The following is a 25,381-nucleotide window of genomic DNA, read 5'->3' as shown; positions in this document are numbered from 1 at the left end:
AAATCTCATAACTTAATTGTTATAGAGTAAGTAAATCAGGGATTTTATTGTAATTGCCTTTTAAACATTAGAAAAATGTGTTTGGATCTTAGCTATGATCCAAAAATGTGTTTGGATCTTAGCTATGACACAAATGTACTGTGTGGTATAGTAGAGAAAACACCTGATTGGAAGCCAGGAATACTATTAGTTTTTGATCTGTTGGCTAGCTGCTTCAGTTTTCTCATCCATAAAGTTTGGGGACTGAATTCTTCAAAATTCCATTTCTTTGCAGCTTGTTTTATTTATAATTTGTCATATTTCTCCATGTAAAGTGATTAAAACTATTAGTATTATTCATTAAATACATGTATGTTCTAGTCAACCAGTTTGTGTGTCAGAAAATGCATTACAGAAATGCATTACATGCATTACAAGGAGTAATTCCAATGTTTAAAGCTATAGATATGATCCTCTTGCATTTCTTTTAAAAAAATAAGCAGTGAATGTAATCCTGAAATAAAGATTCATATGACAATTATGCTTAGATTTCAGTTTTCCATGTTCCATGTGTTTTATGTTTGGGTCTTTCTAGTGCTTAAGAAGTAATCATACAAGGGCACCGGGTGGCTCATTCTGTTAAGCGTCTGCCTTTGGCTCAGGTCATGGTCCCAGGGTCCTGGGATCCATCCCCACACTGGACTCCCTGCTCAGTGGGAAGCCTGCTTCTCCCTCTCTCACTCCCCCTTTAAAAAAAATAATAATACATATTAAAGTTAAGTTTTGTTCTCACCTCCTCTTTTAATGTGATATTCTGGAGTAATTAACACAGGAAAAGATATTGGGGGATATTGAAATATTTCACAAGGTCTTTCATGTATTCCCTTTTTATGGATCAAGTCACTTTAGTTCTATCTTTGAAACTTCTGAAAATGGTGGCAAATGCTGAGCAAAGAACTATGTGAACCTTCTAAAAAACCCTATATCTTATACATTTTAACAGTTTGATTTATCTTTGTTTGTTTTGAATTAGTGATAAAGGTAGACTATTATTCAGTTGCCCATAACTCCTTAAACTAGTCCACCTCAGTTGTGGGAGTTGTGGCATCTGCTATCATCTCTTTTCTTTTTCTTTTTTTTAATTTAAATTCAGTTAGCCAGCATGTAATTGGCATCATTAGTTTTTGGTGTAGTGTTCAGTGATTCATTAGTTGCATATAAAACCCCGTGCTCATCATATCACGTGCCCTCCTTAATGTCCATCACCCAGTTACTCCATTCCCCCGACCCACCTACCTTTCCACAACCTTCAGTTTTTATTTCCCCAGAGTTAAGAGTCTCATGGTTTGGCTTGCTATCATCTCTTGACAGTTGCTTTACTTAATTGCAGTTCATTGCAAGCTACTTTTTTTCCTTTAAATGCTCTGGCTATTGGTGAATGCCACTGCCAGAACTATATAGAAGATGATTCTGTCTGCCTCCTGTCCATGCAGAGTTCATAAACTTTGTTCATTCAGTTAAATGGGGCGGGGGGGGGGCGGGGGTTGAAGTGTGATAGCTTTGTGTGCTTTATTGCTACAACAGTTTCAACTAAGTCCTCGCCTCCAAACTGCAGGCTTCAAGAACACTGGCATTTTACTGCTTCCCTTTTGTGAAACAGGGAAGACAAGTATCTTGTAAACAAAGCAAAGATAGAAGAGGCAAGAGTAATTAAAATCCCATGGTGTCACCCCATGTAAACACAGTAATACCTGATTAATTAGAAAACTGTTCCATCTAAATTTTCTAATATTTTAAGTTAACAATGTGTTACTTATTTCAAGTATATAGACCTTTAACCAACAAAGAACTGACCAGTAGAATTTCTTTTTTTTTTTAAGATTTTATTTATTTATTTGACAGAGATCACAAGCAGGCAGAGAGGCAGGCAGAGAGAGGGAGGGAAGTGGGTTCCCCATTGAATGGAGAGCCTGATGCAGGGCTTGATCCCAGGACCCTGGGATTGTGACCTGAGCTGAAGACAGAGGCTTTAACCCACTGAGCCACCCAGGCGCCCCAACCAGTAGAATTTCTTACGGGACAACTATTTATGACCTCTTCCCTTGCCTCCTGTAAAAAAAGTAACTTCTACTTCTCTTCTACTGTGTTCCCATTACTATGTTGTATGTACTTTATTAGAGCACTTAACACATTCTCCTTTGTCTCTATCTGTGTGCATTTTTATTCTCCCTTCTCAGTGTTTAAATGTCATACTCATTTTTACATTTCCTAACACACTTAGCATAATAAATACTTAATTGAATACTTTTTCAGAAACTAATCTTTTCTTCAGATACATCTTCCATTTTAATTTACACAGTGAGATTTTTCTGTCCATATACAAAGATAAATATTGTCCTATTATGAATAACTGTAAATTTTCTGTAAGTGGCCAAGTTTTACATAAATATTTATTTTTCATTTTGGCTTGAATGTTCAAGTATAAGAGCCTTTGTGTATGTATTTATTTAAGTAATAGATTTCTGGATCTGGAAGGGACCTGGTACATCATTGTGTAGTTAGATAAACCAAGATGTGTAGAATTTATCTTACCCATGATCACAAACCAACAAATGAGAGAGCTGGAGTTGATTTTCAGTCCAGCATTCTTTTCATTCTACTACACAATTAGAGATTTTCTAGAGAAAGAAAGGCTTTATTAGCTTGCCTTATGTGAGGAGAATGAAAGAGAGGTCTATAAATCTTTAATAGTAACAGCAAAGGGGGCACCTGGGTGGCTTAGTGGGTTAAGCCTCTGCTGTCGGCTCAGGTCATGATCTCGGGGTCCTGGGATCGAGCCCTGCATGGGGCTGTCTGCTCAGTGGGGAGCCTGCTTCCCCCTCTCTCTCTGTCTGCCTCTCTGCCTACCTGTATTCTCTCTCCCTGTAAAATAAATAAATCTTTAAAAAATCTTTAAAAAATAAAATAAATAATAACAGCAAAGGTGTTCTTATTCACACAGTTCTTTTACATAATATGAAATTTAAGTATACTAAAACTTACCTTTACCTGATCTATATTGCAGAACAGTTTAACACTGTTATATTAACACTGTTAATATTAAATTATAATATTTATATTAAATAAATATTATTTATATAAATGATATTTATATTATTTATATAATATAAATAATATATTTATTATATTAAATTTATAATATAATAAATTTATACTGTTTATATTAAATTATAAAGAAATTCTTCTAGAACTTCTAGTACCATAGCTTTTATTTTGTTTTATATTTTTGCCAAGCATATTTCTTTATTTTTTTAATTTATTTTTAATTTTTTAGATTTATTTTCAGCGTAAAAGTATTCATTGTTTTCTGCACCACACCCATTGCTCTATGCAATCCGTGCCCTCTCCAAAACCCACCACCTGGTTCCCCCAGCCTCCCACCCCCTGCCCCTTCAAAACCCTCAGATTGTTTTTCAGAGTCCATAGTCTCTCATGGTTCATCTCCCCTTCCAATTTCCCTCAACTCCCTTCTCCTCTCCATCTCCCCTTGTCCTCCATGTTATTTGTTATGCTCCACAAATAAGTGAAACCATATGATAATTGACTCTCTCTGCTTGACTTATTTCACTCAGCATAAGTTTTAAGTCCAGGATAGTTAACAATGTTATCTTAGTTTCAGGTGTACAATATAGTGCTTCAGCACTGCTATACATCATTACTCAGTGTTCATCATTATATGTGTACTTTTAAGTCCTGTTTCACCCATCCCCCATTCATTTCCACTCTGATATACTTTGTTTTAAAGGAGTACCTTCAGTTACTTTTTTTTTCCAACAAAAACATTTTTTACTTGACACATACTTCACCATAAGTTGTTCTAGAAGATACAGTTAAAACCTTCCATCTAAGAAAAGTGGAATACACATTTTCTTCAAGTACAGAAGAAACCCCTGGTTAAATCACATAAAGAGAGACAGAACAAATATAAATTTAAGATGGCTGAAATCTTATCAAGTATATTCTAACCACAATGGTACAAAACTAAAGATCAACAATAAAACCAAGCTGGAAAATCTACAATGTAAGTATTAAATATTTAATAGTGTAAATATTAAATAACACACTACTGCACAAGCAATGGTATATTAAGAAATAAAACAGAAAATCATATTTCGTTAAACAAAAGAAAAAGAAAACACAATATTCCAAACTTGTGGGATGTAGCAAAAGAAGATATTAGAGTAAAATTTCTTCTATAAATGCTTGTATTAAGTAAAGTTCAGCTCTGCCCAAGGACCAAACATTGCCCACTCCAAACAAGGAGAGACTCTTCAGATGACTGGCCTGAAGGATAAAACAGCCAGAACAGAGCAGCACTGTCCCTGCAACACACACTAGAGACACTCTCTGCAGCACATATATGACCTCTTGGACACTATATGACCTATTCAGTGTAAAGCTAATCTCAGGCGCAGGACACATAACAGGTTCTTCTAACACAAAGAAGAAGACAGAGATTTAGACAAGATGCCAAGACAGAGGAATTCATCTCAAATGAAACAAGATAAGGTCACAGCCAGATATCGAAGCAAAACTGATATAAGTAATATGCCCAATGGCGAATTTAAAGCAACAATCATGAAGATACTTGCTGTGTTTGAGAAATGAATGTAAGACTTCAGGGAGACCCTTACCAGAGAGATAAAAGAGATTAAAAAAATGAAAAATGCGAAGGAGGAGTCAAGATGGCGGAGAAGTAGCAGGCTGAGACTACTTCAGCTAGCCGGAGATCAGCTAAATAGCTTATCTAAAGATTGCAAACACCTGAAAATCCATCGGCAGATCGAAGAGAGGAAGAACAGCATTCTGGAAACAGAAAAACAACCACTTTCTGAAAGGTAGGACTGGCGGAGAAGTGAATCCAAAGCGACGGGAAGATAGACCCCGGGGGGAGAGGCCGGCTCCCGGCAAGCGGCGGAGCAACCGCGCACAAAATCAGGACTTTTAAAAGTCTGTTCCGCTGAGGGACATCGCTCCAGAGGCTACCCAGGGCAAAGCCCACCGGGGTCAGCGTGGCCTCAGGTCCCGCAGGGTCACAGAAGGATCGGGGGTATCTGAGTGTCACAGAGCTTGCGGGTATTGGAACGGGAAAGCTGGCTACAGAGACAGAGCCGACACTAAGCTCGCAGCTCAGGGTGACCTTGAACCGGTCGCAGGCTCAGTGAGCTCGGAGCGTGGCCGGAGGTCAGGCAGACGGGAGTAACTGGGCGCTGTTCTCTGAGGGCGCACTGAGGAGTGCGGCCCTGGGCTCTCGACTCCTCCAGGCCGGAGACGAGGAGGCCGCCATTTGTATTCCTGTCCTCCGGAACTCTACAGAAAGCGCTCAGGGAACAAAAGCTCCTGAAAGCAAACCCGAGCGGATTACTCACCCCGGCCCCGGGTAAGGGCGGTGTAATTCCGTCTGGGGCAGACACTTGAGAATCACTACAACAGGCCCCTCCCCCAGAAGATCAACAAGAAATCCAGCCGAGACCAAGTTCACCTACCAAGGAGTGAGGTTTCAATACCAAGGAGAGCAGCAGAATTCCAGAGGAGAAAGCCAAGCGCGGAACTCATGGCTTTTTCCCTGTGATTTTTTTTTAGTCTTGCAGTTAATTTAATTTTTTTCTTTTTCATTCTTTGTTTTTTTTTCTCGCCTTCGGGTAAAATTTTTTTTAAACTGTTACCTTTTTCTTTTTTAACGATTTTTTACTAGTTTCTCTAATATATATATTTTTTCTTTTTTATATTTTTTAGGTGTATTTTTTTTAATTCTTTTCTTTTTTTTTTCTTTTTTCTTTTTTTTTTTTCTTCCTTTTTGAACCTCTTTTTATCCCCTTTCTCCCCCCTCACGATTTTGGACCTCTTCTAATTTGGTTAAAGCATATTTTCCTGGGGTTGTTGCCACCCTTTTGAAATTTTACTTGCCCCTTCATTTACTCTTATCTGGACAAAATGACAAGACGGAAAAATTCAACACAAAAAAAAGAACAAGAGGCAGTACCAAAGGCTAGGGACCTAATCAACACAGACATTGGTAATATGTCAGATCTAGAGTTCAGAAAGACAATTCTCAAGGTTCTAGCCGGGCTCGAAAAAGACATGGAAGATATTAGAGAAACCCTCTCGAGAGATATAAAAGCCCTTTCTGGAGAAATAAAAGAACTAAAATCTAACCAAGTTGAAATCAAAAAAGATATTAATGAGTTGCAATCAAAAATGGAGGCTCTCACTGCTAGGATAAATGAGGCAGAAGAAAGAATTAGTGATATAGAAGACCAAATGACAGAGAATAAAGAAGCTGAGCAAAAGAGGGACAAACAGCTACTGGACCACGAGGGGAGAATTCGAGAGATAAGTGACACCATAAGACGAAACATTAGAATAATTGGGATTCCAGAAGAAGAAGAAAGAGAGAGGGGAGCAGAAGGTGTACTGGAGAGAATTATTGGGGAGAATTTCCCCAATATGGCAAAGGGAACAAGCATCAAAATTCAGGAGGTTCAGAGAACGCCCCTCAAAATCAATAAGAATAGGCCCACACCCCGTCACCTGATAGTAAAAGTAACAAGTCTCAGTGACAAAGAGAAAATCCTGAAAGCAGCCCAGGAAAAGAAGTCTGTAACATACAATGGTAAAAATATTAGATTGGCAGCTGACTTATCCACAGAGACCTGGCAGGCCAGAAAGAGCTGGCATGATATTTTCAGAGCACTAAACGAGAAAAACATGCAGCCAAGAATACTATATCCAGCTAGGCTATCATTGAAAATAGAAGGAGAGATTAAAATCTTCCAGGACAAACAAAAACTGAAAGAATTTGCAAACACCAAACCAGCTCTACAGGAAATCTTGAAAGGGGTCCTCTAAGCAAAGAGAGAGCCTACAAATGGTAGATCAGAAAGGAACGAAGACCATATACAGTAACAGTCACCTTACAGGAAATACAATGACCCTAAATTCATATCTCTCAATAGTTACCCTGAATGTTAATGGACTAAATGCTCCTGTCAAAAGACACAGGGTATCAGAATGGATAAAAAAACAAAACCCATCTCTATGTTGCCTCCAAGAAACTCATTTTAAGCCCGAAGACACCTCCAGATTTAAAGTGAGGGGGTGGAAAAGAATTTACCATGCTAATGGACATCAGAAGAAAGCAGGAGTGGCAATCCTTTTATCAGATCAATTAGATTTTAAGCCAAAGACTATAATAAGAGATGAGGAAGGACACTATATCATACTCAAAGGGTCTGTCCAACAAGAAGACTTAACAATTTTAAATATATCTGCACCCAACGTGGGAGCACCCAACTATATAAACCAGTTAATAACAAAATCAAAGAAACACATCAACAATAATACAAGAATAGTAGGGGACTTTAACACTCCCCTCACTGAAATGGACAGATCATCCAAGCAAAAGATCAAAAAGGAAATAAAGGCCTTAAACGACACACTGGACCAGATGGACATCACAGATATATTCAGAACATTTCATCCCAAAGCAACAGAATACACATTCTTCTCTAGTGCACATGGAACATTCTCCAGAATAGATCACATCCTCGGTCCTAAATCAGGACTCAACCGGTATCAAAAGACTGGGATCATTCCCTGCATATTTTCAGACCACAATACTCTAAAGCTAGAACTCAACCACAAAAGGAAGTTTGGAAAGAACCTAAATACACGGAGACTAAACAGCATCCTTCTAAAGAATGAATGGTTCAACCGGGAAATTAAAGAAGAATTGAAAAAAATCATGGAAACAAATGATAATGAAAATACAACGGTACAAAATCTGTGGGACACAACAAAGGCAGTCCTGAGAGGAAAATATATAGCGGTACAAGCCTTTCTCAAGAAACACGAAAGGTCTCAGGTACACAACCTAACCCTACACCTAAAGGAGCTGGAGAAAGAACAAGAAAGAAACCCTAAGCCCAGCAGGAGAAGAGAAATCATAAAGATCAGAGCAGAAATCAATGAAATAGAAACAAACAAAACAAAAAAAAACCACTAGAACAAATCAACAAAACTAGGAGCTGATTCTTTCAAAGAATTAATAAGATTGATGAACCCCTGGCCAGACTTATCAAAAAGAAAAGAGAAAGGACCCAAATAAATAAAATCAAGAATGAAAGAGGAGAGATCACAACTAACACCAAAGAAATACAAACTATTATAAGAACATACTCTGAGCAACTCTACGCCAACAAATTTGACAATCCGGAAGAAATGGATGCATTCCTAGAAACATATAAACTACCACAACTGAACCAGGAAGAAATAGAAAGCCTGAACAGGCCCATAGCCAGTAAGGAGATTGAAACAGTCATTAAAAATCTCCAAACAAACAAAAGCCCAGGCCCAAATGGCTTCCACAGGTATTCTACCAAACATTTAAAGAAGAACTAATTCCTATTCTCCTGAAACTGTTCCAAAAAAGAGAAATGGAAGGAAAACTTCCAAACTCATTTTATGAGGCCTTGATCCCAAAACCAGACAAGGATCCCATCAAAAAAGAGTGCTATAGACCAATATCCTTGATGAACACAGATGCGAAAATACTCAACAAAATACTAGCCAATAGGATTCAACAGTACATTAAAAAGATTATTCACCACGACCAAGTGGGATTTATTCCAGGGCTGCAAGGTTGGTTCAACATCCGCAAATCAGTCAATGTGATACAACACATCAATAAAAGCAAGAACAAGAACCATATGATACTCTCAATAGATGCTGAAAAAGCATTTGACAAAGTACAGCATCCCTTCCTGATCAAAACTCTTCAAAGTGTAGGGATAGAGGGCACATACCTCAATATCATCAAAGCCATCTATGAAAAAACCACCGCAAATATCATTCTCAATGGAGAAAAACTGAAAGCTTTTCCGCTAAGGTCAGGAACATGGCAGGGATGTCCATTATCACCACTGCTATTCAACATAGTACTAGAGGTCCTAGCCTCAGCAATCAGACAACAAAAGGAAATGAAAGGTATCCAAATCGGCAAAGAAGAAGTCAAATTATCACTCTTCACAGATGATATGATACTATATGTGGAAAACCCAAAGACTCCACTCCAAAACTGCTAGAACTTATACAGGAATTCAGTAAAGTGTCAGGATATAAAATCAATGCACAGAAATCAGTTGCATTTCTCTACACCAACAACAAGACAGAAGAAAGAGAAATTAAGGAGTCAATCCCATTTACATTTCCACCCAAAACCATAAGATACCTAGGAATAAACCTAACTTTAGAGGCACAGAAGCTATACTCAGAAAACTATAAAGTACTCATGAAAGAAATTGAGGAAGACACAAAGAAATGGAAAAATGTTCCATGCTCCTGGATTGGAAGAATAAATATTGTGAAAATGTCTATGCTACCTAAAGCAATCTACACATTTAATGCAATTCCTATCAAAGTACCATCCATCTTTTTCAAAGAAATGGAACAAATAATTCTAAAATTTATATGGAACCAGAAAGGACCTCGAATAGCCAAAGGGATATTGCAAAAGAAAGCCAACGTTGGTGGCATCAGAATTCCGGACTTCAAGCTCTATTACAAAGCTGTGATCATCAAGACAGAATGGTACTGGCACAAAAACAGACACTAACTCTGCTAACTCTGCCTTGGTCTTCCCTGACTCTGAATTCTGTCTCAACCACTCAAGGAGGCTACCAGGCACTGCCTGCGTTTCTCTTACCTATACAAAAGCCTGAAAACACTCAAGGTAGTAAGTTTGGGCAATCATAAGGCTTACTTGATTGGTTTCCCATCTCTTAGGGATCACTTCTCTGTGTCGCTTAATATCTGATCTCTGAAAAACTGTTGTTTCCTATATTTTATGGGGTGCGTGTGCGTGCGTGGTGTGTATATGTGTGTATGTTGGGGAGTGTTGTATCAAACAGGTGGGTGAATCCAGCCTCTAGTATTCTATTTTAACTAGAGGTAGAAGTCCTTGGACCATTACGTATTTTTTTTCTCTTTGAAATAGTATATGTAATTTTTTTTTAATTTTTAATTTTTTATAAACATATATTTTTATCTCCAGGGGTACAGGTCTGTGAATCACCAGGTTTACACACTTCACAGCACTCAACAAAGCACATACCCTCCCCAATGTCCATAATCCCACCCTCTTCTCCCAACCCAACCCCCCAGCAGCCCTCAGTTTTTTTGTGAGATTAAGATTCGATTGTGGTTTGTCTCCCTCCCAATTCCATCTTGTTTCATTGATTCTTCTTCTACCCACATAAGCCCCCATATTGCATCACCACTTCCTCATATCAGGGAGATCATATGATAGTTGTCTTTCTCAGTTTGACTTATTTCGCTAAGCACGATACGCTCTAGTTCCATCCATGTTGTCGCAAATGGGAAGATTTCATTTCTTTTGATGGCTGCCTAGTATTCCATTGTGTATATATACCACATCTTTATGATCCATTCATCTGTTGATGGACATCTAGGTTCTTTCCATAGTTTGGCTATTGAGGACATTGCTGCTATAAACATTCGGGTGTACCTGCCCCTTTGGATCACTACGTTTGTATCTTTAGGGTAAATACCCAGTAGTGCAATTGCTGGGTCATAGGCCAGTTCTATTTTCAACATTTTGAGGAACCTCCATGCTGTTTTCCAGAGTGGCTGCACCAGCTTGCATTCCCACCAACAGTGTAGGAGGGTTCCCCTTTCTCTGCATCCTCGCCAGCATCTGTCATTTCCTGACTTGTTGAATTTAGCCATTCTGACTGGTGTGAGGTGATATCTCATTGTGGCTTTGATTTGTATTTCCCTGATGCCGAGTGATATGGAGCACTTTTTCTTTTGTCTGTTGGCCATCTGGATGTCTTCTTTGCAGAAATGTCTGTTCATGTCCTCTACCCATGTCTTGATTGGATTATTTGTTCTTTGGGTGTTGAGTTTGCAAAGTTCTTGATAGATTCTGGACACTAGTCCTTTATCTGATATGTCGTTTGCAAATATCTTCTCCCATTTTGTCAGTTGTCTTTTGGTTTTGTTAACTGCTTCCTTTGCTGTGCAAAAGCTTTTGATCTTGATGAAATCCCAATAGTTCATTTTTGCCCTTGCTTCCCTTGCCTTTGGCGTTGTTCCTAGGAAGATGTTGCTGCGGCTGAGGTCGAAGAGGTTGCTGCCTGTGTTCTCCTCAAGGATTTTGATGGATTCCTTTCGCACATTGAGGCCTTTCATCCATTTTGAGTCTATTTATGTGTGTGGTGTAAGGAAATGGTCCAATTTCATTTTTCTGCATGTGGCTGTCCAATTTTCCCAGCACCATTTATTGAAGAGGCTGTCTTTTTTCCATTGGACATACTTTCCTGCTTTGTCGAAGATTAGTTGACTGTAGAGTTGAGGGTCTATTTCTGGGCTCTCTATTCTGTTCCATTGATCTATGTGTCTGTTTTTGTGCCAGTACCATTCTGTCTTGATGATCACAGCTTTGTAATAGAGCTTGAAGTCCGGAATTCTGATGCCACCAACGTTGGCTTTCTTTTGCAATATCCCTTTGGCTATTCGAGGTCCTTTCTGGTTCCATATAAATTTTAGAATTATTTGTTCCGTTTCTTTGAAAAAGATGGATGGTACTTTGATAGGAATTGCATTAAATGTGTAGATTGCTTTAGGTAGCATAGACATTTTCACAATATTTATTCTTCCAATCCAGGAGCATGGAACATTTTTCCATTTCTTTGTGTCTTCCTCAATTTCTTTCATGAGTACTTTATAGTTTTCTGAGTATAGCTTCTGTGCCTCTAAAGTTAGGTTTATTCCTAGGTATCTTATGGTTTTGGGTGGAAATGTAAATGGGATTGACTCCTTAATTTCTCTTTCTTCTGTCTTGTTGTTGGTGTAGAGAAATGCAACTGATTTCTGTGCATTGATTTTATATCCTGACACTTTACTGAATTCCTGTATAAGTTCTAGCAGTTTTGGAGTGGAGTCTTTTGGGTTTTCCACATATAGTATCATATCATCTGTGAAGAGTGATAATTTGACTTCTTCTTTGCCGATTTGGATACCTTTCATTTCCTTTTGTTGTCTGATTGCTGAGGCTAGGACCTCTAGTACTATGTTGAATAGCAGTGGTGATAATGGACATCCCTGCCATGTTCCTGACCTTAGCGGAAAAGCTTTCAGTTTTTCTCCATTGAGAATGATATTTGCGGTGGTTTTTTCATAGATGGCTTTGATGATATTGAGGTATGTGCCCTCTATCCCTACACTTTGAAGAGTTTTGATCAGGAAGGGATGCTGTACTTTGTCAAATGCTTTTTCAGCATCTATTGAGAGTATCATTTGGTTCTGGTTCTTTCTTTTATTGCTGTGTTGTATCACATTGACTGATTTGCGGATGTTGAAGCAACCTTGCAGCCCTGGAATAAATCCCACTTGGCCGTGGTGAATAATCTTTTTAATGTACTGTTGAATCCTATTGGCTAGTATTTTGTTGAGTATTTTCGCATCTGTGTTCATCAAGGATATTGGTCTATAGCACTCTTTTTTGATAGGATCCTTGTCTGGTTTTGGGATCAAGGTGATGCTGGCCTCATAAAATGAGTTTGGAAGTTTTCCTTCCATTTCTATTTTTTGGAACAGTTTCAGGAGAATAGGAATTAGTTCTTCTTTAAATGTTTGGTAGAATTCCCCCGGGAAGCCTTCTGGCCCTGGGCTTTTGCTTGTTTGGAGTTTTTTAATGAATGTTTCAATCTCCTTACTGATTATGGGTCTGTTCAGGCTTTCTATTTCTTCCTGGTTCAGTTGTGGTAGTTTATATGTTTCTAGGAATGCATCCATTTCTTCCAGATTGTCAAATTTGTTGGTGTAGAGTTGCTCATCCTATGTTCTTATAATAGTTTGTATTTCTTTGGTGTTAGTTGTGATCTCTCCTCTTTCATTCATGATTTAATTTATTTGGGTCCTTTCTCTTTTCTTTTTGATAAGTTTGGCCAGGGGTTTATCAATTTTATTAATTCTTTCAAAGAACCAGCTCCTAGTTTCGTTGATTTGTTCTATTGTTTTTTTGGTTTCTATTTCATTGATTTCTGCCTCTGATCTTTATGATTTCTCTTCTCCTGCTGGGCTTAGGGTTCCTTTCTTTTTCTTTCTCTAGCTCCTTTAGGTGTAGGGTTAGGTTGTGTAGTTGAAACCTTTCTTGTTTCTTGAGAAAGGCTTGTACCGCTATATATTTTCCTCTCAGGACTGCCTTTGTTGTGTCCCACAGATTTTGAACCGTTGTATTTTCATTATCATTTGTTTCCATGATTTTTTTCAATTCTTCTTTAATTTCCCGGTTGAACCATTCATTCTTTAGAAGGATGCTGTTTAGTCTCCATGTATTTGGTTACTTTTCAAACACCCTTTTGTGGTAGTTCTATCTTTAGAGCATTGAGGTCTGAAAATATGCAGGGAATGATCCCAGTCTTTTGATACCGGTTGAGTCCTGATTTAGGACCGAGGATGTGATCTGTTCTGGAGAATGTTCCATGTGCACTAGAGAAGAATGTGTATTCTGTTGCTTTGGGATGAAATGTTCTGAATATATCTGTGATGTCCATCTGGTCCAGTGTGTCGTTAAGGCCTTTATTTCCTTTTTGATCTTTTGCTTGGATGATCTGTCCATTTCAGTGAGGGGAGTGTTAAAGTCCCCTACTATTATTGTGTTATAGTTGATGTGTTTCTTTGATTTTGTTATTAATTGCTTTATATAGTTGGCTGCTCCCACGTTGGGGGCATAGATATTTAAAATTGTTAGATCTTCTTGTTGGACAGACCCTTTGAGTATGATATAGTGTCCTTCCTCATGTCTTATTATAGACTTTGGCTTAAAATCTAATTGATCTGATAAAAGGATTGCCACTCCTGCTTTCTTCTGATGTCCATTAGCATGGTAAATTCTATTCCACCCCCTCTCTTTAAATCTGGAGGTGTCTTCGGGCTTAACATGAGTTTCTTGGAGGCAACATATAGATGGGTTTTGGTTTTTTGTCCATTCTGATACCCTGTGTCTTTTGATTGGGGCATTTAGCCCATTAACATTCAGGGTAACTATTGAGAGATATGACTTTAGTGCCATTGTATTGCCTGTAAGGTGACTGTTACTGTATATGGTCTTCGTTCCTTTCTGATCTACCACTTGTAGGCTCTCTGTTTGCTTAGAGGACCCCTTTCAAGATTTCCTGTAGAGCTGGTTTGGTGTTTGCAAATTCTTTCAGTTTTTGTTTGTCCTGGAAGATTTTAATCTCTCCTTCTATTTTCAATGATAGCCTAGCTGGATATAGTATTCTTGGCTGCATGTTTTTCTCGTTTAGTGCTCTGAAAATATCATGCCAGCTCTTTCTGGCCTGCCAGGTCTCTGTGGATAAGTCAGCTGCTAATCTAATATTTTTACCATTGTATGTTACAGACTTTTTTTCCCAGGCTTCTTTCAGGATTTTCTCTTTGTCACTGAGAATTGTAAATTTTACTATTAGGTGATGGGGTGTGGGCCTATTCTTATTGATTTTGAGGGGCGTTCTCTGAACCTCCTGAATTTTGATGCTTGTTCCCTTTGCCATATTGGGGAAATTCTCCCCAATAATTCTCTCCAGTATACCTTCTGCTCCCCTCTCTCTTTCTTCTTCTTCTGGAATCCCAATTATTCTAATGTTGTTTCGTCTTATGGTGTCACTTATCTCTCGAATTCTCCCCTCGTGGTCCCGTAGCTGTTTGTCCCTCTTTTGCTCAGCTTCTTTATTCTCTGTCATTTGGTCTTCTATATCACTAATTCTTTCTTCTGCCTCATTTATCCTAGCAGTTAGAGCCTCCATTTTTTATTGCACCTCATGAATAGCTTTTTTTATTTCAACTTGGTTAGATTTTAGTTCTTTTATTTCTCCAGAAAGGGCTTTTTTATCTCCCGAGAGGGTTTCTTTAATATCTTACATGTTTTTTTCGAGCTTGGCTAGAACCTTGAGAATTGTCATTCTGAACTCTAGATCTGACATATTACCAATGTCTGTATTGATTAGGTCCCTAGCCTTCGGTACTGCCTTTTGTTCTTTTTTTTTTTTTTTGGTGAATTTTTCCGTCTTGTCATTTTGTCCAGATAAGAGTATATGAAGGAGCCAGTAAAATAGTAAAAGGGTGGCAACAACCCAGGAAAATATGCTTTAACCAAATCAGAAGAGATCCTAAATCGTGAGGCGGGAGAAAAGGGATAAAAAGAGGTTCAAAAAGGAAGAAAGAAAAAAAGAAAAGCATTTAAGAAAAGAAAATGAATAAAGAAAAAATATATATATATTAGATAAACTAGTTAAGAAACGCTAAAAAAGAATAGGGTAAAAGTTAAAAAAAATTTTACCAGAAGGCTAGGAAAAACAAAATGAAAAAGAAAAAAATTAAATTAACTGCAAGACAAAAAAAAATCACAGGGTAAAAGCCATGAGTTCCGTGCTTTGCTTTCTCCTCCTCTGGAATTCTGCTGCTCTCCTTGGTAGGTGAACTTGGTCTTGGCTGGATTTCTTGTTGATCTTCTGGGAGAGGGGCGTGGTGTAGTGATTCTCAAGTGTCTTTGCCCCAAGCGGTATTGCACCGCCCTTACCAGGGGCCGAGCTGAGTAATCTGCTCGGGTTTGCTTTCAGGAGCTTTTGTTCCCTGAGCGCTTTCCGTAGAGTCGCGGAGGACGGGAATACAAATGGCGGCCTCCTGGTCTCCAGCCCGGAGGAGTCGAGAGCCTGGGGCTCCACTCCTCAGTGCGCCCTCAGAGAACAGCGCCCAGTTACTCCCGTCTGCCTGACCTCCGGCCGCGCTCCGAGCTCACCGAGGCTGTGGCTGGTTCAAGGTAACACCGAGCTGTGAGCTTACTGTCGGCTCTGTCTCTGTAGCCGGTTTTTCTTTCCAATACCCGCAAGCTCTGCGACACTCAGACACCCCCGATCCTTCTGTGACCCTGCGGGTCCTGAGGCCACGCTGACCCCGCGTGGGCTTCACCCCGGTTTAGCCTCTGGAGCGATGTCCCTCAGTGGAACAGACTTAAAAGTCCTGATTTTGTGCTCTGTTGCTCCGCCTCTTCCCGGGAGTCAGCCCCTCCCCCCGGGGTCTATCTTCCCGTCGCTTTGGATTCACTTCTCCGCCAGTCCTACCTTTCAGAAAGTGGTTGTTTTTCTGTTTCCAGAAGTGCTGTTTTTCTTCTCTTCGATCTGCCGATGGGTTTGCAGGTGTTTGCAATCTTTAGATAAGCTATCTAGCTGATCTCCAGCTAGCTGAATTAGTCTCAGCCTGCTACTTCTCCGCCATCTTGACTCCTCCCCCGACTATTGAGCTTTTATCATTTTTTATGAATATCAGTTAGGTCTGTTTTATTGAAGTAATTTTTGTTGTTTTCTAAATTACTTCCTCATTCATTTTTTTTTATATTTGTCCTTTTTCCAGTAGGTTTTTTTTATTGTTTTATTCTCCTACATAATTTGATTATTCTTCAATTTCTGATGTTACTACATAGAGTCTTTAGTGTCACTGCTTATGCTGTTGATGAAACGTTCACAAATGATGACTTTTTTTTAGATGATGCTTGTTAAGGAGAGTTTATTTTTCCTTTTTCTAAAAGATGCTTGGTAGAGGTAGTTTCTATTTAAAATTGTGTTTTATTATCAAGTTGTATTATACTTACAGCTTGTCATCATAAGAGATAAAGTAAGTATATTTACAGTTAGTCTGCAAGAAACTTATGATACTCTGACCACTAGAATGCTTGCAGTCAGCTGCCAACCTTAGATTTATGTTTGCTCTTTTTAGTGTTTTATACCTAAACCCTCAGCTATTGAGTGTATTAACAGCATGGGACCTTCCCTTCTATGTTGTATGAGTCTATACATACCTGTGTATTTTAGGGCCTAGCTTACCAGCAAAGACCAATGCCTCTCTTCTCCTCGACTATTCAGCACATTCCAGGATAACCCTTGCTACTTTACATTTTCTTCCTCCCTCACTAACCACATTCCAGTTCCACAGATTTGGTATCTTCCGATTTAGAAATGACAGCTAAGAGTTTACCATATATCAAAACTCTTTTTGAAGATTCTGACAGAATTTATTCTTCACTATGCAAAGTATAAGTGTGGTTTTCCCTTTGTGTACATCAAACAAAACAGATCACAAAGCTACTGATGCTTACATATATCAAGAAAATGTGAAATAATATATTTTACTAAAACCTTTGCTGGCATATGGTTTCATATATGTCTATATATGTATTTTTCATTTTAATTTAGGATTTGCTCTCCCATATGCTACATATGGACCCACATCAGCGGTACACTACAGAACAAGTATTAAAACACTCGTGGATAACCCACAGAAACCGCTTGCTGAATGATCAGCCAAATAGAAATGATACATCAGATGTCATTAAGGTAAAATAAATACTTTTATGCATCTCCTAAATACTTAATAAAGCCTGCATGCCATTCACTGACACACATATAATTACCTTAAATACTTTTATTCTTCAAAGATATATTCATAGATTTGTTTTTATTTTTGTTTTTAGATAACCATCATGGATTTTTTTTTTAAGATTTTATTTATATAGATGACTTTCTGTCAGGGGCAGGGGTGGAAGCAGGCTCCCTGCTGAGCAGAGAGCCCAATGCAGGACTCAATCCCAGGACCCTGAGATCATGACCTGAGCTGAAGGCAGAAGGCTTTAACTCACTGAGTCACCCAGGCGCCCCCACCATGGATTCTTGTTACTCTTCTTCTCTACCTATTGCCTTTCTCTTGATAAATAAAAATTTTTTTATTGTATTTGACTTGCTCTTGAGACAATGGGACTAGAAGTGTACTAAGTGCAAGTTTCATATGGAAAGAAAATATTGTTATTGGTTCCTAAATTAATAACCATTGGCACAGGTTTCCATATTTATAGACATTGAACCTTTTTAAGATTTTAGTATTTTATGCATTTATCTGTTGATACATACTTAGGTTCTTTCCCTGTCTTGGCTGTTATGAATAAGGCTGCACTGAAAAGGGGAGCACAGAGATCTCTTTGAGGATAAATGACTAGTGCTGGTCATATATACAGTGGGATATTATTCAACTTTAAAAAAGGAGATCCTGCCATTTGCAACACCATGGATGGCCCTGGAAGAAATGGAAAATGAAATAAGCCAGACACAGAAAGAAAAAAAAATAAATATATAATCTCTCTTAAATGTGGAATTTTTAAAAAGTCAAATATATAAAAGCAGACAGTAGAAGAGTGGTTACCAGAGGCAGGGAAGAGGGAAAAATGGGGATATATTGGTCAAAGTTCAAAGTTGTAGTTATGTAGGATGAATAAGTATAGGTATCTAATGTGCAGCATGATGACAATAGTTAATAATACTGTATTAAATACTGGAAATTTGACAGAGTAGATTTCACATGCTTTTATCACAAAAAATGAAAACTATGTAAGGAGAAGATATGTTAGTTGACTATAATAATCACTGGACTATGTATATGTACATCACATTATGTTCCATGTCTTAAGTATAAAAACTTCTATTAAAAACAAAATTCTTAAAATGTTTAAAACAAATTATATGCATGATGAAAGACTGACAGGAAGAATACATTTTAATGTTTTAAAAATATGTAAGAATTATAATCACTGAAATAAAAAAAATATACAAGTAAGCAGGTAGTAATTCATGAAGGGAACATTAATGCATAGATCAAGTATATGCAGTCATTTTCCTCAGAAATAAAGTTGTATTCTAGTTAAATCTCTCATGATATAATATGGAATTTGGGGGCACCTGGGTGACTCAGTTGTTAAGCGTCTGCCTTCGGCTCAGGTCCTGATCCCAGGGTCCTGGGATGGAGCCCCACATCGGGCTCCCTGCTCTGCGGGAAGCCTACTTCTCCCTCTCCCACTCCCCCTGCTTGTGTTCCTCTTGACTATTTCCGTCAAATAAATAAAATCTTTATAAACAAATAGTAATATGGAATTTTTTACATCCAAATATTGTTATTCGACTTGTCTTATTTCTCATTATTTTAGGGAGCAGTGGTCACCACATATTCTGCCCTGACTCACAAGACCTTTCAACCAGTCCTTGAGCCTGTTGCTGCTTCAAACTTAGCTCAACGACGGAGCATGAAAAAACGAACATCAACTGGCCTGTAAGATTTCTAGTTGTTCCTCAGCCATCCTGGATAAAGTAAAAATTAACTGTGGCTTTTTTTCCTAATCTTATATCAAAAGCATCATATTCTGCTACATAACTTGAATATTCTGTTTAAACCTCCTCTTTTAGGGAGATGAGATTAAAAAAAAAAAAAAAAAACACAGGTCCACAGTAGTCATACAGTATTGTTTTGTAGTAGTGCCCAAGTGTTTAAGTATATAATTGTTGTCTACAAAGTCTAAAAATTTTTCTGCACACTAACTTGTAAAGTTCCTTTCAAATAAAGTTACTTTGTTAGTTTTCTGGTCTCATAAAATGATTTGGGGAATCATTACCAATAATCAGGATGCAAATATAATAGCATAATGCCAAGCAATGCCAATTATTTTTTAACACCAGATCCTGAAGAATGGGCTTTTTTAAAAAGAAAAACAAACAAGAAATGTATTGTAGAAGCTTGTTATTGTGTACAACCAAAGGACTACATTCATTTGTGCTAATATATGAACTCCTGATATGGTTGGTGCCAAAGTTTTTACAGAATTAATTCACAAATTATGTGTGCAGACAGACCTGTATATTGCCCATAAATGTCCTTATCTAGAAATAGTGGTTTCCATAAGTCCTCTGTAAATATGACATCTAAGGGAATTATAGTGCAATTGAAGAATTTTTTAGACAAAGGCTTTATGTTGGTGTTGTAATCTACTAAGTGGGTTATAGTTAAGCCTTTGAAAATAAAATACATGTGTTGCTACTAACTTCATGACACATGGGCTGGGTTTCAAGTTAATCAGTTGGATTTACTCATCTGTCCCTTTTATAATACACTACACTGTTGTTTTTTGGACTTCCAAAATTGAATTACAATATAGCATATTAATTTACCTTGAATCCTATGGCAATATAGTTTAAACTTTATTGTAGTGGACTTAGCACACATGATACAGCAAAATGCATTTCAGTATAGTTTAGACAATGCTACAAAGAGATAAACTGACATTTTGAAAAGGAAGCAATATTAATGATTAACACAACATCTAAACACATTTTTAATCGTATTTATAAAAAAAGTCTGACAGATTCACTCTTGTTATTAAATTTATGATTCAGAACCACTGGGTAATATATATTGTTTTCTCTAAATGATGGAATTTTAAAGAATCTTTTCATGTTGTTGAAGAAAATACCATTACTACTACTATTACTACTACTACTGACAGAAATTCATGAATGTAAACTGGAGGATATTACAGTTTTGTTTAGCAAATATAAGTGAACTATTTGTATGTGCTAAATGTACTATCTGCTGTGTGTTTTATTTTGTTTGATTCAGAGAAAAAGTTAGTTACTGAGCACTGAAGTATACAATTCAGGCTAGAAAACTCGTAACTTCAGTGTTCAATAAAGAAACTATACATATTCTCTTCAAAATGTAAGTGATATATATTCCATGTACAAAAATCTGTTTATTGAGTGTGATATATAAAAGTATATACCCTCAATTTGAAATGTCTTCTTGCAATAATTGAAAGACATTAAAAAAAAACATCTAATGCCACATGGAAACAGTACGTAGAAATCGACTGGTACCATATCTTGTGGATTTTATTTCCCAGTTTGGCCTTTTCTTTCCTCATTTTGCTTTATTACTAGAAGTACTTGCATGTCACAATTTGTGTCCATATCATCTGACTTACTTTCCTCTTGTCATCTTGTGATGTTATGCTTCTTCTTATCAGAATTAATATGACAAACTAAGAGGTGTGATTTTGGTGTTGAACTTTTCAGAACAGAGATACTATTTCCATGTAAGCTTTTCTAGTAATAGCATTAGGGTAAGTGAAATTGGAAAGTGAAAAATTATCACAAAATAACTTTCAGTCTTTCCATAATCAGTAGTTTTTAAAAATAGCTGATCTTACCTAATGTTTCAGTGAGGTTACTGAAGGGTAATATCATACAGTTCATTCATAAAAGGAACACTGAATTAAGCAACGAACAACTTGATTCTTCATTGCTCAGTGAGGACTGACAAATTATAAAAGACACAGATATGCTCATGTATTTTCCCAGTAATTGCATAAACCATTTCTGCTGGAAAGCTCAAAGTAGGTTAAAAACAGTCATAGGGACAACCCTATTATAAGGAAGTCTTCAAACCACTTACCCTCATTTTGTAGAAGGAATCCATGTGGGGATGCCTCATCATGTCCATTTTGGCTAGAGCAAAAAATGCAGATATGAATGGGAGCTTTTTGGGTGAGGCTTCTATAAATGCTTAACCACTGGAACAAATCCTTTCTATAAAATTTGAAGATATTGTTTTTAATGGATTCATAAATAATTAATTTGCATTGCTTTTCTTTCTAGTTGATGGTTCTTGCTAGTATTTAATGATAGCACAATTTGGAGTTTTTATTGTTCTGGAAGGAAGAGGATATTATATATTTTTTTCCTCAAAGGGAAAACACCGGCTTTGCCCAGATAGATTAATACTAAATTTATTATCCTAAAGCACATATTATCATGAATAAATGCAGGAAACCATTGGTAAGATAATTAATTAAGATGTAGGGGTGGTGATTTTGTGGAGGAAAATTATTTCAGTTATTTCATGAAAATCAACCTTGAGCCTATTTTGTTAGACCCAGAAATGCCTAAGCTTTAATTTTTGTAATTTGTTGCCATCGGTAATTACAAATGGTAAAACATTTTGATAGACCCCTATTTAACCCAAAGGGATTTCTTATGTGTAGGCAAGCCACAAACTTAAGAACAGATGCTTGGTGTTTCCAACATCTCATCACCAGAGCATCATGTTAAGATAGTACTGTCCGTAGAAAGTTACTCATACTGATTGAATAGTATTTTCCTGATAGTATGAGGCCCTTCATATATGAAAAAAGAAGACTTCTTAACTTGGCCTTAAGATCAACTAGAAAGTTTAGGATTTAAACTAGGCAAAGTGTGTCTGTGGCATTCTGTATATTATCTTTCCCTGGCTTTCCAGTCCCCACATGCTGTCCTACTTGTGGACCTCAGAGAGGACTCCATGATTAAAGCTTAGTCCAGAAGGATTCTCTGCTCCAAAGCACCTCACACTCTTCCCCTTCCTCAAATCAGAACTTCCATTCTCACAGAGCAGCTGTATTCAGCTAAAAGGATAAAAGGAGAGTGATCTCATTTAAGTTCTCCCTTTTTTTTTTTTTTTTCTGGTCAGTAGCTAATAAATAATTGGCATTTTTCAAGGAAGATGTCCATTAATCTAATGAATTTCCACTTGCTGGATTTTTAGGCAATCTAACCAGACGAGAACAACTCTATCAGTTATTATCAGGGAAAATATTTCTGGACAAGGAATTTATGCAGTATGCCCCAGGATCAGATTATCTCATAAACTGCTGCGTTGGTGCACTGCTTCATCCTTTCTACTCCTCGATATACTTTTTTTCCTCCAAGAAACTTCCAAGCTCTTTAATCACAATGAACTTATGTGATAGAATGGTGTGCAGGGAGATAGTTGTCAAGTGCGTATTTGTCTGCATTCTTATTCCTCTTAGTACATAGCCTGTAATGTAAGGAATCTCCAGCTCTACCAGGCTCTCTTCCTCTATTCCTATCGTCCTGCTATACAAGAACATGGAGCAGCTGAATGCAAGCCACCAGTGGAGTCCAAGTCTGTAGACCCTCTGTCTACATTTCAGGACACAGAGAGCCTCGATCCTCCCACATGAATGCAAGCCGTATTAACTCAACTGCAGTTAAACTCCTTTAGAACAGTTTCTTGGATTTCAAAACTTACTAGGTATGTTTGGTGTGTATCTCAATACAGTGATTGCTGAAATTAGCACCACTCAGGAGTGTGCTGTCCACCCTCCTGTCCAGGGTGCAGGCCACTGATGGTGATTACTCACATGTCAGTTACACTTACAGATGCACTGTTCCTGGTTTTATTCATCTGAATAAAATGATAATGCTTGATCACCTCAAATTCAGTTTAGTTGCTAATACTTGAATGTATGTTAGTCCTAAATTTTAAGGATAAGTTTCTTTGAAATGTGAAGAAAAATACAAAGGGAAAGTATTTTGAAAATACAGAAATTCAAGTTTGTTTGCATATATTCCACAAATTATGTACCTTTTGATCAACCAGCAAGAAATCTTAGCTAAATGCTTATAAATAAACATCTCTGTGACTGGCAAGGTAGGATATGTTCTATATTCACATTTCTAAACCTTGGACAATAAGACTTGGGATTACTGTTTAGCTTTCATACTATTTGTCTAATTATGTGAACTAATTTACTCTTCAAAGGGTATTAAACATCCAATTTTATGTAGAACATTTCCTAGAGAACATACTAAGTGCATTATTTTATTAATAAATTGTCATAATGTGACCAAATGGATTTATTTGCTTTTTTCTTTCCTAACAAACTAGTGTTACTCAGACCACATTTGAGTTCTCTTTTCAAATTCACTCTGAAATTGATACCACTAATAGCAAAAAATGTAAGTTTGTCTTTTAGTATAATAAAATCATTTGTAACATCACAAAAGCATTCTAGCAAAAAAAAATCCATTTTAAAAATTATATAAGAAAACTTAATTATCCAAATGCCAGCATGGTTTGGAAATGAGAATTTATTTTGCATTAAATTCCACAATACAAAAAAAGAGAGAATGTGGTTTTTCTGTATTTGATTAAATAAAAAAACAGCAAGTACTTTTGGTAGTTGTGAGTTATATAAGGTTTATGTGGAAAGAATAAAGTTTGGGGCTATCGTTAACAATAAAAAATTGCCTTGCCAGCACTTCCCATATACTTTGGGATTCCGAAACTTAATTTTTGATATAGAAAACGTATTTACTGGCATTTTATTACAATTCTCAAGGCAGAAATTGTGTTAAATGGAAATTGTGTGTACTTAAAAACTTAAAAGTTGCAATTAAAAAAAAAAGGTCCCAGTTGTTCAGATAACTGTATTTTCTTTCTCTGGCTACATTATGGAATTTATACCATCTTTTATTTTATAAATGTTTTATTTAAAGCACTATTTCTTTTGACATTATCGTTTTCATTGTACTTTTTTCCCTGTAAGACCAAACCTCGTAGTGCATTTTACAGTGTTTCTTTCCCTCACAGTGCTGCTAAAGAAATGGCTCTCATTTTGAACTTACAACATGCCAAAGATGACATAGAAATTATATTTATTTTTGTTCTTGTTAAAACTCTGTGAGCAACATTTATCACAATATCATGTTAAATTACTGGCATTCTCTGGGCACTAAATAAAAAGGCTGCAACTTTTTAACATTTTACAGTTTACCTTGCTTGATCATTTATAGATGTAAAACTGTGCTTTTATAAACACATATAGCTATTCGCAGGTTTCATTAAAAGCTGTTAAATATTGTTTAGGAGCCAATTGTAGAAGTTTTTCAAGATATTTGTTTATGAATTTGCCTTGATATTTCCTGAACTGTAGTATTTCCCACTTTAGTATTATTCTTCTCATGTTTCTATAAGGCAAGGTAATTTGTGAAAATGACGATGAAAACTTACAATATTTGTAGGTCTTATCAGGAGAATACATTTCTCTGCAAGTTAGTTGAGGTGACAACCTTTTCTACAGTACAACAAATTAAAACCTTAGTCTCTGGGTATTGGAAAAATTACTCGATACTGGTATCAAGTAGAATAACATAAATTCTTCCCCCCCAAAAGTCATACATTTCTAGGCCATGTTAGGTTGTACCAGCTATGCATACATATATAGAAATGATTTTGTATGAGGTTCAAAATGCTTTTGGACCCCCCTGGCAATCAAATCTCTGTACCACTTATATTTTTCTAAATTTTTTAACGGTAGGCAGGATAGACCCTAGGGCAACTTTGGGAAGTCTGCAATAATGGCTTTCCCATTGGCCACCTCCTTTGCATCTATATTCTGCTTTTGCTTCTTTCATCCCTCCCATCCCTCCAGCCCCTTAGTAAAATATCTGATAACCACATGTACATCGTTATACTTTAAGCAGCTTATTCTTCCTAAAATATTACGTTTTTCTGCATTCTCCTTTTAAGCATTAGCTACCAAGATTTAAAAAAAAAATGTGATTTCTGGTCTGTGCGGCCCTGAAATAATTCAGACTTACCAGGCTAA

At 37.0% G+C, this 25,381-nt stretch overlaps 1 protein-coding gene across 4 annotated transcripts in view; it reads left to right on the top strand.

Annotated features, from left to right (window-relative positions):
• RPS6KA6 (ribosomal protein S6 kinase A6) overlaps positions 1 to 19,392 on the top strand; it is a 190,157-nt gene extending 170,765 nt beyond the window's left edge. For all 4 annotated transcript variants that reach the window (XM_045085573.1, XM_045085574.1, XM_004776042.3 and 1 more), the window contains 2 exons: positions 17,310 to 17,450; positions 19,088 to 19,392. In XM_045085573.1, the coding sequence (XP_044941508.1) occupies positions 17,310 to 17,450; positions 19,088 to 19,213 (267 nt within the window). In that variant the 3' untranslated portion in view covers positions 19,214 to 19,392. The remainder of the gene's footprint in view (positions 1 to 17,309; positions 17,451 to 19,087) is intronic.
• Positions 19,393 to 25,381: the final 5,989 nt, after the last annotated feature.

This window comes from Mustela putorius, unplaced genomic scaffold (genome assembly GCF_011764305.1).
Source record: "Mustela putorius furo isolate JIRA1106 unplaced genomic scaffold, ASM1176430v1.1 tig00000870_pilon_pilon_pilon, whole genome shotgun sequence".
Classification (NCBI taxonomy): Eukaryota; Metazoa; Chordata; class Mammalia; order Carnivora; family Mustelidae; genus Mustela; species Mustela putorius.
Note: the sequence above shows the minus strand (reverse complement) of the source record. Positions and strands in the feature narration are given on the sequence as shown.